The 15,074-nt window shown below is 37.3% G+C and overlaps 1 protein-coding gene across 2 annotated transcripts in view; it reads right to left on the bottom strand.

Annotated features, from left to right (window-relative positions):
* Positions 1 to 3,197: 3,197 nt before the first annotated feature.
* Positions 3,198 to 15,074, bottom strand: part of stx2b (syntaxin 2b) — a 41,376-nt gene continuing 29,499 nt past the window's right edge. Inside the window, exons 9-11 of one of the 2 annotated variants that reach the window (XM_007237386.4) lie at positions 7,018 to 7,128; positions 5,145 to 5,342; positions 3,198 to 5,045 (exon numbers count right to left, since the gene is read on the bottom strand). In XM_007237386.4, coding sequence (XP_007237448.3) covers positions 5,190 to 5,342; positions 7,018 to 7,128 — 264 coding nt within the window. In that variant the 3' untranslated portion in view covers positions 3,198 to 5,045; positions 5,145 to 5,189. The remainder of the gene's footprint in view (positions 5,046 to 5,144; positions 5,343 to 7,017; positions 7,129 to 15,074) is intronic. The other variant, XM_007237387.4, reaches the window with a different exon arrangement.

Raw genomic sequence — 15,074 nt, 5'->3', positions numbered from 1 at the left:
CACCAAACTTTAACTTTTTAAATGTCTCACGTACCGGCAAGAAAGGTGGAGGTGTAGCTATGCTGTTTGATGATACTTTCCAATGCAAGCAGTTATCACTTGGTGACTTCACATCTTTTGAATATTTAGGTGCAGTTTTAAAAGGGACACCAAGAATATTACTAATAATTGTCTACAGGCCTCCAAGGTACAATGCTGATTTTATTGATGATTTTACAGATATGCTGTCTTTTATTTCTACTGAATTTGATCATTTTATTATTGCTGGTGATTTTAACATTCATATTGATAATTCCAAGGATAATTATGCCAGAGAACTCTATGATGTATTTGACTCTTTTGAACTCTCTCAGCATGTGACTGGAAGCACACACTGTCATGGTCACACCCTGGATTTGGTTATTTCAAAGGGTCTCAACATATCAGCCTCTATTAAGGATGTTGCACTATCAGATCACTACTGTGTATTCTTTGAAATGTGGACTTCAATACACAGTGAAACCAGACAGATTAGGTACAAGAAAAGGCAGATAAATGACATGACAGCTGAACTTTTTGTGAGCAAAGTGTGCTCTGCACCATGCAAACCATCAGACTCTGTAGATACTCTGCTGGATAGTTTTAAATCAAAAACTGCTAGAGTTTTAGATGAGATTGCACCAGTTAGAGTTAAAACCATGCCATGCAAGCAGAAAGCACCATGGAGAAATGATGCTGCAGTTCAGCTCCAAAAGAGAGAATGCAGAAAGGCTGAGCGCAGATGGCGTAAAACCAAGCTTCACATTCACAAAGAAATTTTTAAAGATAGATTGCGTGATTACAATAAAATAATGTGCACATGTAGACAAACCTACTTCTCCAGCATTATTAACAATAATATTAACAATAGCAAAGTTCTTTTCACTGTGGTTGACAGACTAACTAACTCACCTACATATATGACCTCTGAGCTAGTTTCAACTGAGAGATGTAATGAGTTTGCTAAATTTTTTAATACTAAAATCCACAATATCAGGCAAGACATCAGTACATCTACATTCACCAACGAGCCCTCGTGCTCTCCAAAACCATGCATCATAGTCAACATGTCCCAGTTTAATACTATTAATGAAGAAGTTTTAATTGATACAGTGAGACATCTCAAATCATCCACCTGCAGTCTTGATACATTACCAACCAAGTTTTTAAAGAATGTGTTTTACTCAATATCAGCAGACATTCTTCAAATAGTAAATACCTCACTCATGTCGGGTGAATTTCCAAATTCATTAAAAACAGCCGTTGTGAAGCCTCTCTTAAAAAAGAAAAATTTAGATACAAACTTATTAAACAATTACAGACCAATCTCTAATCTACCATTCATTGGAAAAATAATTGAAAAAATTGTCTTCAAGCAAGTTATGCACTTTCTGTCCATAAATAACTGTCTAGACCAATTTCAGTCAGGTTTCCGGCCCAATCATAGTACTGAGACTGCGCTTATTAAGGTTATCAATGACATTCGCTTAAACACAGACTCAGGAAAAATGTCTATTCTACTACTGCTGGATCTCAGTGCTGCTTTTGACACCATTGACCACAACATTCTCATAGATAGACTTGAGAACCGGGTTGGACTTTCTGGAACTGTCCTAAAATGGTTTAGTTCATACCTTCAAGGAAGGAAATACTTTGTGGAAATGGAAAATAATGTGTCTGAGACTGTGCCAGTGACCTGTGGTGTACCCCAGGGTTCAATTCTTGGGCCACTCTTATTTAATTTATATATGATTCCTCTGGGTGAAATCATGCGTGACTATGGGATATCTTACCACAGCTATGCAGATGACACTCAGATCTACATGGCCCTCTGCCCAAACAACTATGGTCCCATTGACTCACTGTGTAAATGCCTTGAGCAGATAAATAAATGGATGGGACAGAACTTTCTGCAGTTAAATAAAGATAAAACAGAGGTTATTTTATTTGGGAATAGTAATGAGAGGCACAGACTAGCTACCTATCTGGATTCAAAAAGTCTAAAATCTAAAGAACTAGTGCGTAATCTTGGTGTACAAATGGACTCTGATCTCACTTTTAACAGTCACGTCAAAGCCGTCACCAAATCAGCATTTTATCACCTCAAGAACATAAATAAGATCAGAGATTTTCTGTCTAAAGCAGATCTGGAGAAACTCATCCACGCCTTTATTTCTAGTAGGATTGATTACTGTAATGGACTCCTAACTGGACTCCCAAAAAAGACCATCAAACAGCTTCAGCTGATTCAGAATTCAGCAGCCAGAGTTCTGACTAGAAGTAAAAGAAGGGAGCACATCACCCCCATCCTTAAATCCCTACACTGGATACCAGTATGTTACAGAATAGACTTTAAGGTACTGTTACTGGTGTATAAATGTGTTAATGGTGCAGGACCAGCATATTTATCTGATGTGCTCCAGCAGTATGAGCCGAGCAGAACTCTCAGATCATCAGGAACTGGTCAGCTAGAGCTGCCTAAAGTAAAAACTAAACACGGAGAGGCAGCGTTTAGTTACTACGCTGCTCTTAAATGGAACCAGTTAACAGAGAGTATTAGAAGAGCTCCAACACTAAACATGTTTAAATCCAGACTGAAAACCTACATGTTTGATCAGGCTTTCAGCTCAGCTTAAAACACTGCAGCTCCGCCCACTTTTATTCTGTAACGGCACTTTTATATTATGTTTTTTCTTATTTTAATTTTATTTCCAATTCCTTGTTGTTCTTTTACATGTTTTTAATTTTACTTCTCTTTGTTTTAATCATGTATGTTTTATTCATGCTTTATTCTTATTTTATTTTTATTTCAAATTCTTTTTGTTCTTTTACATATTTTTAATTTGACTTATCTTTATTTTTATTTTTTTATTTGATTTCTCTGTGTATTTTCTAATTTGTAAAGCACTTTGAATGACCGTTGTGTATGAAAGGTGCTATATAAATAAACTTGCCTTGCCTTGCCTTGCCTTACACAGGTGTTAAGAATGTTTTATGGACCGTAGACAATTTTAGAAAAGTCTTTGTAGACTAGTATTTGGTGTTACAGTGCAGTGCATTTATGCACCGTCTGTTAATAAAGAACTTATAAAATACCAAGTTTAAGGCCAAAACATTCTCAGCACATCAATAAACATTTGGTGTAATATCTTTCTTTGATGTAGATTCTAAAATCTTCATCAAATTGATCTCATACATACAGTTTATAGAGAAGAAATTATGTCATCTGCATACTAGTGCTATCTGGTGGCTATTAAAAAATAGTTTGATAGCATTTTATGCTTCAATATTTGCTTCATATATCTTTTACAACCCCCATAGGCACAGCTCCTATGAGTAAGCAATAACAGTTACATAAACATAAACGGGTCACTAGAGGGAGCTGTGCACCAACACACCTGCTCAGTTGCATTTGATACTGCATGTGAAATGTGAACTGTGGATATTTTACTTTGGCTGTAGTGGTAAAACTGAAATGAAAGAGCACAGTAAGCCATCATAACTTAATAAACAATAAACCACCAAAATGTGAACATGGCAACTGTCCAACCATAAACTCCATGCTTATTAGCTCTTTAAAATAGGTACAACAAAACATTACACATTTCTTTGTTTGCTAAGGTAAACATTTTGAGAACAAGGAGAACATTAAGAGCGCTTAGTTGGACTGTGTTGACCTCCTTCAGTCAGACGTCTCAGAGCAGAGGCAGCAACCAAAACTACACATCATAGCATTAGCGACATCAGCGCAGCATTACGCTACTCAAATGTGCAAACATTGGTTTTACAGTTCAGAAACAAAACATATACAACTACTACTCATGGTGAACATTGAATAAAACAAACACCAAGAGAAAGAGTGAGACTGCTGCAACATGAGAGCATTAAACATCAATGTGTGACAAACAAAATATGGATATCACTGTCAGGCAAAAACATAAAATCTCCAAAATGCCAAATTTACAGAAGAAGAAAAAAACATCAGAACATTTAATGTAAAAAGATAGAACAACCATCAGATTCACATCATGTCATCAAGTCAAAAGGTTTCAAATGTAGAAACACAGATAACACAGATAACACAGATACATAGTTCTTGCATGACAGTGAAGACGCATTGTAAAACTAAAACAATGGAAATATTACTGTAGGTCTGCTGTAGAGCTATTCTTATGTTTAGGAAAGGCTCACGGTGTAAAACAGCCCAAATCTGGAGGCGTGGTCCAAATCTAAGGTTGACCAAAAAACAAATAAGTCAACTTTAAAACACACTATCAAAGTATACAAGGCTTTGGTTGTGCTGATTTCATCCTCTAAGCCTATATAAATAAATTTTAGCATATTTTCTTTAGAAAAGAAGGAAAAGACAAAAGGCATTATAGGCTTAAAGGAAAAGTCCAGCATTTGTAACCCAAAATGTAGTGCCATATGTGTAGCATAAGGTCAGTTATTGCAATAACAGTAATTTGTGTACAGTACACAGACTTGAAACAGACATAGCAGAAGACAACAGGCAGTATTTAGTTTTAAATGTGTTGTTTTTATGTCTGTATGCAAGTGAAATTAAAATCAAATTCAAGTAATCAAAATTTTGGGGCATTTTTCACTATATGACAATACGAATCTAGTTGTTATTCTTTTAAATGGAGTTGAAATTTACTGGACCAATAGAAATGCCCCAAAATGACTTGGGACAAAATCATTTTCAACTGACTTCCACTAAAAGTTCAAAGGGTTTTTCTTCCTCCTATAAAGGTTGTCATTTTCTAAGATATGTTTGAGGATTTTGTTTGACAAGAACAACGAGTTGCAGCACTTGTCTGTGGGCTTTAACTTTATGCTAAGAACACTTCAAATAGCCATTAGACTGAAAAACGCTGTAGACAAAGCTTATAGTTTAACAGAAGCTGAACTGAGGAGTGTGCTCTTTGGTTGTGGGCTCTGGCCTAACGAGCAAAGACTCCAACGATGACCAGGATGACGACAACAGCACACAACGCTAAACAAATGGCAAGATACACCCTTTTCTGTGGAAGAGAGAAGAAAAAAAAAACAACAGCAGACAAACTGTTAAACCATCGACAACAGTTGTGATTATGTAGTCTTACACGCACACATGGCAATACCTGCTCTGCGATTGGTCAGTGTTGGTGTTAATGAAGGCAGCAAGCTTATGCAGGATTGGCTGGAGTGGTAGTAGAGGAGGAGGAGGAGGAGGAGGCAGGGGTTTTAGTGGATTTTGTCGACAGGCCCACAGACAGACCCACGATTAGTGCAAGCACAGCTATTATGACCAGTGCAATCAGAGCCAAAATGATATATTTCTGTGCAGAGCAAAAAAAAGAAAAGAAAAAATGTTAGCAGTCACTGCAGGGTTCAGGGTTAAGTCAGGGGGTTCAATCCAATCATCATGGACTCCATCATGGACACCAGTCCAAAGTTATGTAGTGGCCCATTTCCTAAATCTGTGACTATCAGAGGGCTAACGTTTGGTTGGTTAACTATACCTGACTTGCCAATCAATGTTAATCCTGCTTGGTGACAAAATCATTTTCTGAGCAACTTCAATTCCTCCTAAATCAACATTTTGTTTTGAATTTGCTTGACTGGTAATTTGTAGACCAAAAAAAATCCAAAAAGAATTTTTCTAATTAAATGAATATGATGTAAATAAAACTCTCCACTTAAAAAATAATTATGTGGTGTTTTCCTGCATAGTTGGTCTGGCTGTGGATTAAAACCCCCTGTAGAAGGCACTTTGTGGTATGATATGCTAAAGCTGTCATTCCCAGCTATGGACCTCAAATAGGAATAGATAACATGACAAAAATATGAATATACTATATCATATCGTTGTTGTACAATGAGAAACATGTATCTCCAAAAAAAACGAATTTACAGAAAAGAGACAGATCCTTCTTACTTTTCAACTTACAAGTCAATGTAAGAGTTTCTATTGGTCCATTTTTTAAGAGAAATTTTGAGACAGTGTTCAAATTATGTAGTTAACTAAAAATGGACAAAAATGGATATACATGTTTTTCATTGGACAAATGCAATATATGATATTCTTTGCATTTCCCAGCTTGGAAAGCCAAGTCCAGAGCACAGGGCCAGCTATGCTATGGTGTCCCTGGCACAAAGAGCGATAAGCGCTGCTGTTTATTGGGTGCAGGCATTGAACACACGACCTTGTAGTCAAGGCTGTTTATTCTGGAGTACCAAGTCTTGTATACTCGTCTATTATATACTTTTCCTGCCTTAACACACGAGGCAATAAAATATGGCATGGATAATTCCTATTTTAATTAAACAGATGAAAACCTGAATATATGCTTCAAAATATATGCATGTTTTTCATTGTGGAAATAAATAGTTTCAAACCATCTTTATGTAGAATATTAGAATTTGGTACTATGTTCATCCACCAAATAACATATCAACAATTTCCCCCCTTTGGAGAAAATCTATTCTTTCTTTAAAATAAAATAAACAATAAAAAGTTGCTTCTACATTCATAGAGGCACTTAAAATAAAATCACTTACTATTATACTGATTTAAAAAAATAGAAAATACTGATTTAAAAACTGAGTCAATAGTCAATATATGTGTATTTATTGGAAGAGCCTTAATGATTAAAAATTTGAGATCCTTCAGATTTTTTTTCCTGTTAATCAGTTACTGTTAATTCAACCTTTTTTGTGTTGAAGTGAGCAGGCTGGGAGTAAAAAGACCAAAACCCAAAAGCATCCAAAACAAGGCTACTCCAGACTCCACGTAATTTACGTGTAAATGTTTAGCAGTACCAGGGCTGAGAATCAGTGCGATAACAGATTTTTAAAGAAGAAAAAACAAAAACAGTGCTCAAATGAATAGGTAAGTGCATTGCTGAAATGAAAAGAAGCCGCCTGGTGCATTTGGACAAGTTGAAACCTGCATGCTCATAAGCAGTATGAGGTGGAATGTGAGTGCGTGCGCGTTTGTGTGTGTTTTCATACCCTGCGGGCTCTCTTCTGGTACCGCACAGCTTTCTTACACTCTTCGCTGCCTTTGTATACACAGTCCGCTGAGTTATTCACATTTTTCTCTATGTTGTTCACCATGTCCCCCTTTAAAAACATACAACAAGCAACTGATCTTAAGATACATGGACACATTTCTTAAAATTCATCCTAAAGTGCATAGAGTACAAATTAGTAGCAATTATACACAATGATATGTAAAAAATTAAGGAACAGCACTATATAAATAGATCATGATGTTTATATAGTGCTGTTCCATGATGCAGGGGTATTTAATTAGAATTCAGTTTGGTCCAGTTAGAGAAAATTTCATCAGGCTAAGGTCCGGACCTTCGCCAATATTAACTTGTGTTATAATTTAGTGTTTTATTCTGTTTACTGAAGAAGCCTATAGTAGTTCTGTCAGTGTTTTATCAACAACTGAAAAACAAAAATTACACATACTAGTATATTTCAACAATATTTATTGTTTTAAATAGGCCTGTCACAATAATAACATTATCAACCTATCAAAATAAATGGAAACACCCTCAATAATTTAACATATTGAGTCTAATAATGTGAATCTCTATGTTCACTTTGTTTCAAAATGCTATATTTACTCTACTTTAATTTTATTCATATTAGATTTAAGCTTGCCTGTCATGATAATATTTACATGAATGATAAATCGTAAAATATATGGAGAAATGTTTGATGAACTTGGCCAAAATATCAGCCTTTTTTTAAAAACAGCAGTTTTATTTAATTTAATATTATTACTGTATCAGACTTTATTATGTTGTGGGTAAAACTGATGGGGGGGAGTTGCCAATGCTTTTTGTCCTCTGGGGGTTGCCTTAGTGTTGAAGTAGGGTTGTTTTGGGAGTAAAGAGAGCGCGCCTGTGACCTCGGGAGTTTTTTTTTTTTTTTCTTGCTGAGGAGTTCTGATCAGGTGGAGTAAAGTGGAATATTTTGCACTCTTGTCCCGGTTGTTTCTCTTTAATTCCTCCAAGTAACACCGCGAGGTTACATTTCTGTTAGTATGTTTTATAAAGGTAGTATTTTAATTTATTTTTCTGGTGCGCACCATCTGTATTAGCTTTTCTCGCTTTATTCTCCCACTTCTCACCGTCCTGCTTCACCTGTGTGGCTCCGCCCTCCCTCATCTGCACAGATCTGATTGGCAGAGGAGAGCGTTTGGTGATCTTACAACACACGTGATTGGTCTGTAAGTTTACTGCGCTGTAAAGCACGTCAACCATAAAGACAATATATGTTCTGCCGCTTTAAAAAAACGCTGTCAGAATTAAATCATTCTCAGTAGTTTATCGGTTTGGGTCTGGATTGGACAACGTCTGGGTCCGGACCCAGACCGCGGTCCGCCTATTAGTGACCCCTGCTTTAGGGGACGGCTTTAGAAAGGACACACCTGTATAATTTGGAGGGGTTATCATGAGAAAGAGGCTGAACATTGGCCAGCGTGTTCAACGCAAGACTAAACTAGTTAGCCATTTGAGTTTGAGTGAGGCCAGTTTCCAAAGTTGTGCGGGTATTAACATTCCTTAATCCACAGTGTCACATTTAGAAAACGGATAATCTCATAGAAGGCATTACTACCCACAGTGGACAGCATGATTGTGACCAGCGGTGTCTGGCTGGAATTGTCCATGTGGATGGTTATAATTAAAGTGTCTGCTGCAAAACTGATGTAATAGAAAGCAACAGTTTTCCTGAAGTGCTCTAACAGATCCCTCAATGTTTTACCACATGCTGTGTATCACTGTGACCATTTCTGAATGTTTTGATAAACCCAGTCATTGATCCAACAAACTTGGACTCCAAATTCAAATTAAATTACTTTTAATATAGGGCTGGGGCGACGCGTCGACATAATCGACGTCATCGATTACAAAAATACATCGATTTGCATAACGTGCGTCGGCGCGTCGTAAACATGGCGGCGCCTGTGGAGAGCATTAGAGGTTAGATCGGGCCCAAAAATTCCAACTGGCTGTTTTCGGGCTGTTTTAATGAGCGAAATATGATCAGAATTATGTTAATTAACACGGTAACATAGAAGCATAGAACTATTATTTAATTAAAATGATTTTTAAGAACAGCTAAACACAGTTCTGCAGGTCAAACGCGGAGGAGTTCACGTGCGAGAGAGAGAGAGAGAGAGAGACACAGAGAGAGAGAGAGAGAAAGAGAGATTTGCGTGTTCTGGTGAGAACTACTCACAGGTGAAGGTTCTCTTTGATCTCCTCGTGCTCCTATTCTAGTCCCATTCATAATTCTGCAGCTCCCTCAGTGTTTTCTGCCATATTTTGCGGCTAGCGCGAGAGCTTACAACTGACACCGCGGACCGCGAGGTGCCGCCGCGTTTGTGCCGAATCCGACTCTCTGCTAAATCTGACTCCCGCTTCGCGGACAGAATCGGCACAACACCCCCGCTGTAGAACTGCGGTAGTGAAAACAGCGCTTATAAATAAATTAGTTTAGTTTCACTTTCAGTTTTCGTTATTTTCGTTTTTTTTTTTTTAAATAAAAATATAATTAAAATATAGCCGCAAGCGGCAATCATCGGGTTCAAGCACCAACTTGCACAATGGTGCCTACTGGAGCATTGAATGGTGATGTGTAAGAAGGTCTAATATGATTGGAGATGCCCTGTCACATTTAGAAATTATCAAGTTTTTCACCTGTTATTAATGTTGAGCAGAGGCCTTTCAACCTGATCAGTGCTTAAATTCACATGTAAATCTAATGAACTTTGTAGGATATTCATTAAGTGAGTTAGAACTAGTCAAAAGGTGTCTACATGTTATTGGTATTGATCAGGTGGCTTCAACCAGAATGTTCACAAAGTGGTATTCAGATTGACCTTTGAACCTTTGCAGAACAAGCTGAAATGTTTGACCAAACAAGTTTAAATTAACACAAAGGAGTGAATGTTCTGATATGACATGTAATTACGAAGTTATTATAAATCTAGTTCTGAATTAAATGGCGCTTCATCAAGCACCAACTAGCACAATGGTGCCTACTAGAGCATAGGATGGTGATGTGTAAGAAGGTCTAACACAATTGGAGACATTCTGTCACATTTAGAAATGATCAAAAGTCTTTCACCTGTTATTAATGTTGAGAAGAGGCACAAAGGAGTGAATGTTCTGATATGACATGTAATGTCAAGTTATTCTTAATCTAGTTCTGTATTAAATGGCGCTTCATCAGAGTGATATTGTACAGAGGTCTTTAACATTGTGAGATTACAGCAAATACTGCAGAGTTACAGCAATTTAGGTTAGAAATTCCAAGGACGCACAGATTGCTTGATGCCTGGAGAGTATTGTATGTGAAATTTTCACAAATGTTTTTAATGAACATTTACCTAGAGACTCTACAGTGTGCAGCAAGACTGAAATGGAGGTGATAGGCCAAATATCCAGAGAGTAGTTTCAATATAGCTATTTTCAAACAATTAGCAATTATGAATGAACAAAGCACTTTTTAAACATAGTTGTATTGAGAAATTTGTCAGAGCCACTGTACTAAATATGGCAAAAACAATTAGATGTCAAAATAGTACAGCATGATTGACATATACTCGTTTTTTTGGAACAGCGCCCCCCAGTGGGCGGATTGTTTCAGCACTTTGCAGGTCACTACAGTGTCTCCACCTGAACATAACTGCCAAATATCATCCAGATTGGGCAACATTCAGCCTGCCAAAATGTCTGCTGAATGCTGATTGGCTGATGGTGTTCAGCCATGTTGATTGATTAAGTTGCCCTTTGAACATCCTTTAGAGGCTGTATGATAGATTCTGCATGCAAAGTTTCAACTTGCTAGGTTGCACGGTTGCTGAGAAACAGTGCTCCAAATTTACCTCTTGAAGTGAATGGGGCATATATCCGGAAGGACTAATTTGCATATGGCGGCCATATTGTTTACATATTTCAACTTTTTCTTAAGGAATATTGAAGCGCATGCTCTCACGAGTGTTTTGATACCAAACATGCCAGGATTGGTCAAAATTCCTAGGACTAGTTTGCAAAAGTAGGTTTTGCATATTATGCAAATTAGCACAAAATCTATATAGACGGAAGTGCATGGTCCAAATTGGAAAGTTGTTGGTATTGACCCAAGGAATCCATCAAAAAAAGAATTTTGAATGTAGGTCTTATGGTTTTTGAGTTATTGAGAAAATTGTGAAAAATGAATTTCCTTGTTTATAGCGCCACCACTTGACCAATCGGTGCCATTTTTGTTGTCCACCGAGATGCACTGATCCTACATCTACCTACCAAGTTTCATTTCTCTATGACTTACGGTTTAGGCTGCACAACTGTTTTTACAGGAGAAAAAGAATAATAATAATAATAATAATAATAAATATAGCCGCAAGCGGCAATCATCGGGTTCAAGCACCAACTTGCACAATGGTGCCTACTGGAGCATTGAATGGTGATGTGTAAGAAGGTCTAATATGATTGGAGATGCCCTGTCACATTTAGAAATTATCAAGTTTTTCACCTGTTATTAATGTTGAGCAGAGGCCTTTCAACCTGATCAGTGCTTAAATTCACATGTAAATCTAGTGAACTTTGTAGGATATTCATTAAGTGAGTTAGAACTAGTCAAAAGGTGTCTACATGTTATTGGTATTGATCAGGTGGCTTCAACCAGAATGTTCACAAAGTGGTATTCAGATTGACCTTTGAACCTTTGCAGAACAAGCTGAAATGTTTGACCAAACAAGTTTAAATTAACACAAAGGAGTGAATGTTCTGATGTGACATGTAATTACGAAGTTATTATAAATCTAGTTCTGAATTAAATGGCGCTTCATCAAGCACCAACTAGCACAATGGTGCCTACTAGAGCATAGGATGGTGATGTGTAAGAAGGTCTAACACAATTGGAGACATTCTGTCACATTTAAAATGATCAAAAGTCTTTCACCTGTTATTAATGTTGAGAAGAGGCACAAAGGAGTGAATGTTCTGATATGACATGTAATGTCAAGTTATTCTTAATGTAGTTCTGTATTAAATGGCGCTTCATCAGAGTGATATTGTACAGAGGTCTTTAACATTGTGAGATTACAGCAAATACTGCAGAGTTACAGCAATTTAGGTTAGAAATTCCAAGGACGCACAGATTGCTTGATGCCTGGAGAGTATTGTATGTGAAATTTTCACAAATGTTTTTAATGAACATTTACCTAGAGACTCTACAGTGTGCAGCAAGACTGAAATGGAGGTGATAGGCCAAATATCCAGAGAGTAGTTTCAATATAGCTATTTTCAAACAATTAGCAATTATGAATGAACAAAGCACTTTTTAAACATAGTTGTATTGAGAAATTTGTCAGAGCCACTGTACTAAATATGGCAAAAACAATTAGATGTCAAAATAGTACAGCATGATTGACATATACTCGTTTTTTTGGAACAGCGCCCCCCAGTGGGCGGATTGTTTCAGCACTTTGCAGGTCACTACAGTGTCTCCACCTGAACATAACTGCCAAATATCATCCAGATTGGGCAACATTCAGCCTGCCAAAATGTCTGCTGAATGCTGATTGGCTGATGGTGTTCAGCCATGTTGATTGATTAAGTTGCCCTTTGAACATCCTTTAGAGGCTGTATGATAGATTCTGCATGCAAAGTTTCAACTTGCTAGGTTGCACGGTTGCTGAGAAACAGTGCTCCAAATTTACCTCTTGAAGTGAATGGGGCATATATCCGGAAGGACTAATTTGCATATGGCGGCCATATTGTTTACATATTTCAACTTTTTCTTAATGAATATTGAAGCGCATGCTCTCACGAGTGTTTTGATACCAAACATGCCAGGATTGGTCAAAATTCCTAGGACTAGTTTGCAAAAGTAGGTTTTGCATATTATGCAAATTAGCACAAAATCTATATAGACGGAAGTGCATGGTCCAAATTGGAAAGTTGTTGGTATTGACCCAAGGAATCCATCAAAAAAAGAATTTTGAATGTAGGTCTTATGGTTTTTGAGTTATTGAGAATATTGTGAAAAATGAATTTCCTTGTTTATAGCGCCACCACTTGACCAATCGGTGCCATTTTTGTTGTCCACCGAGATGCACTGATCCTACATCTACCTACCAAGTTTCATTTCTCTATGACTTACGGTTTAGGCTGCACAACTGTTTTTACAGGAGAAAAAGAATAATAATAATAATAATAATAATAAATATAGCCGCAAGCGGCGATTTACGGGGTTCGAGCGTTACAGGCAAAGAGACCCCTGGAGGCCAGTTAGGCTTAAAACATGTTGCCGGTTGACCGGCATCGCCAAACTGGATGAGGATGACCAGCATGACCGTGAAGACCAAGCTAGATTACCAGCATGACTAATCTGGATGACAAACTTGTTGACCATATTGACCAAGCTGGAAGACCATAATGACCAAACTGGATGACCAGCATGGCAAAGGTGGTTGGCCAGTATGACCAAGCTGGAAGACCACCATTACTATGAGGACAAAGCTGAATGACCAGCAGAACCATAATGACCAATGTGAATGGCCAGCATGACCAAGCTGGGTGACCAGCGTGACCATAAAGACCATAATGGCAATGCTAGATGAGTGGTGTGAGTAAACTAGTTGAAAAGCATTGATAAATTGAGCTGTAGTGTTCATCAGGTTTTATGTGGTGTCTTACTGCACTCTAGTGCGCATTTGGTGAAACAAATTCAGTTCTTAAATTGAAAAAACACAAGGCATAAAAAGGGCAAATAAATAACCCGTATATAGTATATAAGTTTTGACCTGATTAACATTCCGCCTGTTAAAAGCTTGCTGGAATGTGATTGGCTAATAGTGACCACAAAAGTGTCCATATCAAATTTTCATTTTGTGTACCATTAGTGCATTAGTGCCATAGATGATAATTGGCTAGGATGACCTTGATAGCTTGTATGGTTCTAGAGAAACAGCTATCGAGCATTGGCCTCGCCCCCTGGGGGTGTATGTCTACTTAAACTGACAGGGTATCTGAGAATCATGTAATGATCAAAGGACTGAAGTGGTATTAGTGTCAGGTTAAGCATTCAAAAGTTATAAGTGTTAAAGACATTTCACTGCACCATGGTAGAACTCATTTGCATATGGCGGCCATATTGTTTATAAATGTAAAGATTTTTTTAATAATCATTGAGGAGTAAGCTCTGCTGAACTGTTTGATACCAAACATGTCATGATTGGTCAAGGATCCAAGGACAAGATCTCAAAAGTAGGTTTTGCATATTATGCAAATTTAAAAAAAAAAAATAAGGGGGTGGAGCATAAACAAGAATGACCCAGGCGGCTGACCAGCATGAACAAGAAGGATAAATATGTTCAATTAAGCAAGACAAGCAAGATTGAATAAGTTCAGCAGAGCTTTAATTTAGAATAATTCACCTGTAGCTGTTTCACCAAATGACCACCAGAGCGCAGCAAGAGACCACATATAACCTGCTGGAAATCTATCACTCTATCAGAAAGACAAAACATTCCCTATCAGTGTGTTTCTATTTATTAAAAAGAGAAGAAAAGTCCGATTGGGCTCCAAATTGGTATTCATGATCAAGTGGTCTGTATATACATGTATGTAAATTTGTGTGTTGATAGGGTCAAAGGTTCCTGACTTCTGACCATTTAGGTTTGAAAAAAGTGATAATACAGGCTTATGGCCTACAAAATGGCTGTTGCTCTTTGGCCATATTAGAGGCAAAAAATATCTGATTTGGCTCAAAATTTGCAATCAAGATCACAATATCAGTCTATATATGTATGTCAATTTCTGTGTCAATAGGGTCAAAGGTTCCTGACTTCTGTCCATTTAGATTTGAAAAAAGCGATAATACAGGCTTGAGGCCTACAAAATCGCTGTAGTTTTCCAGCCGTTGTAGAGGCAAAACATGTCCGATTTGGCTGAAAATTTGCAATCAAGATCAGATTATCAGTCTATATATGTGTATAAATTTGTGTGTTGATAGGGTGAAAGGTTCCTGTCTTCTGTCCA

The sequence above is a fragment of the Astyanax mexicanus genome, chromosome 12 (assembly GCF_023375975.1).
Source record: "Astyanax mexicanus isolate ESR-SI-001 chromosome 12, AstMex3_surface, whole genome shotgun sequence".
Classification (NCBI taxonomy): Eukaryota; Metazoa; Chordata; class Actinopteri; order Characiformes; family Acestrorhamphidae; genus Astyanax; species Astyanax mexicanus.
Note: the sequence above shows the minus strand (reverse complement) of the source record. Positions and strands in the feature narration are given on the sequence as shown.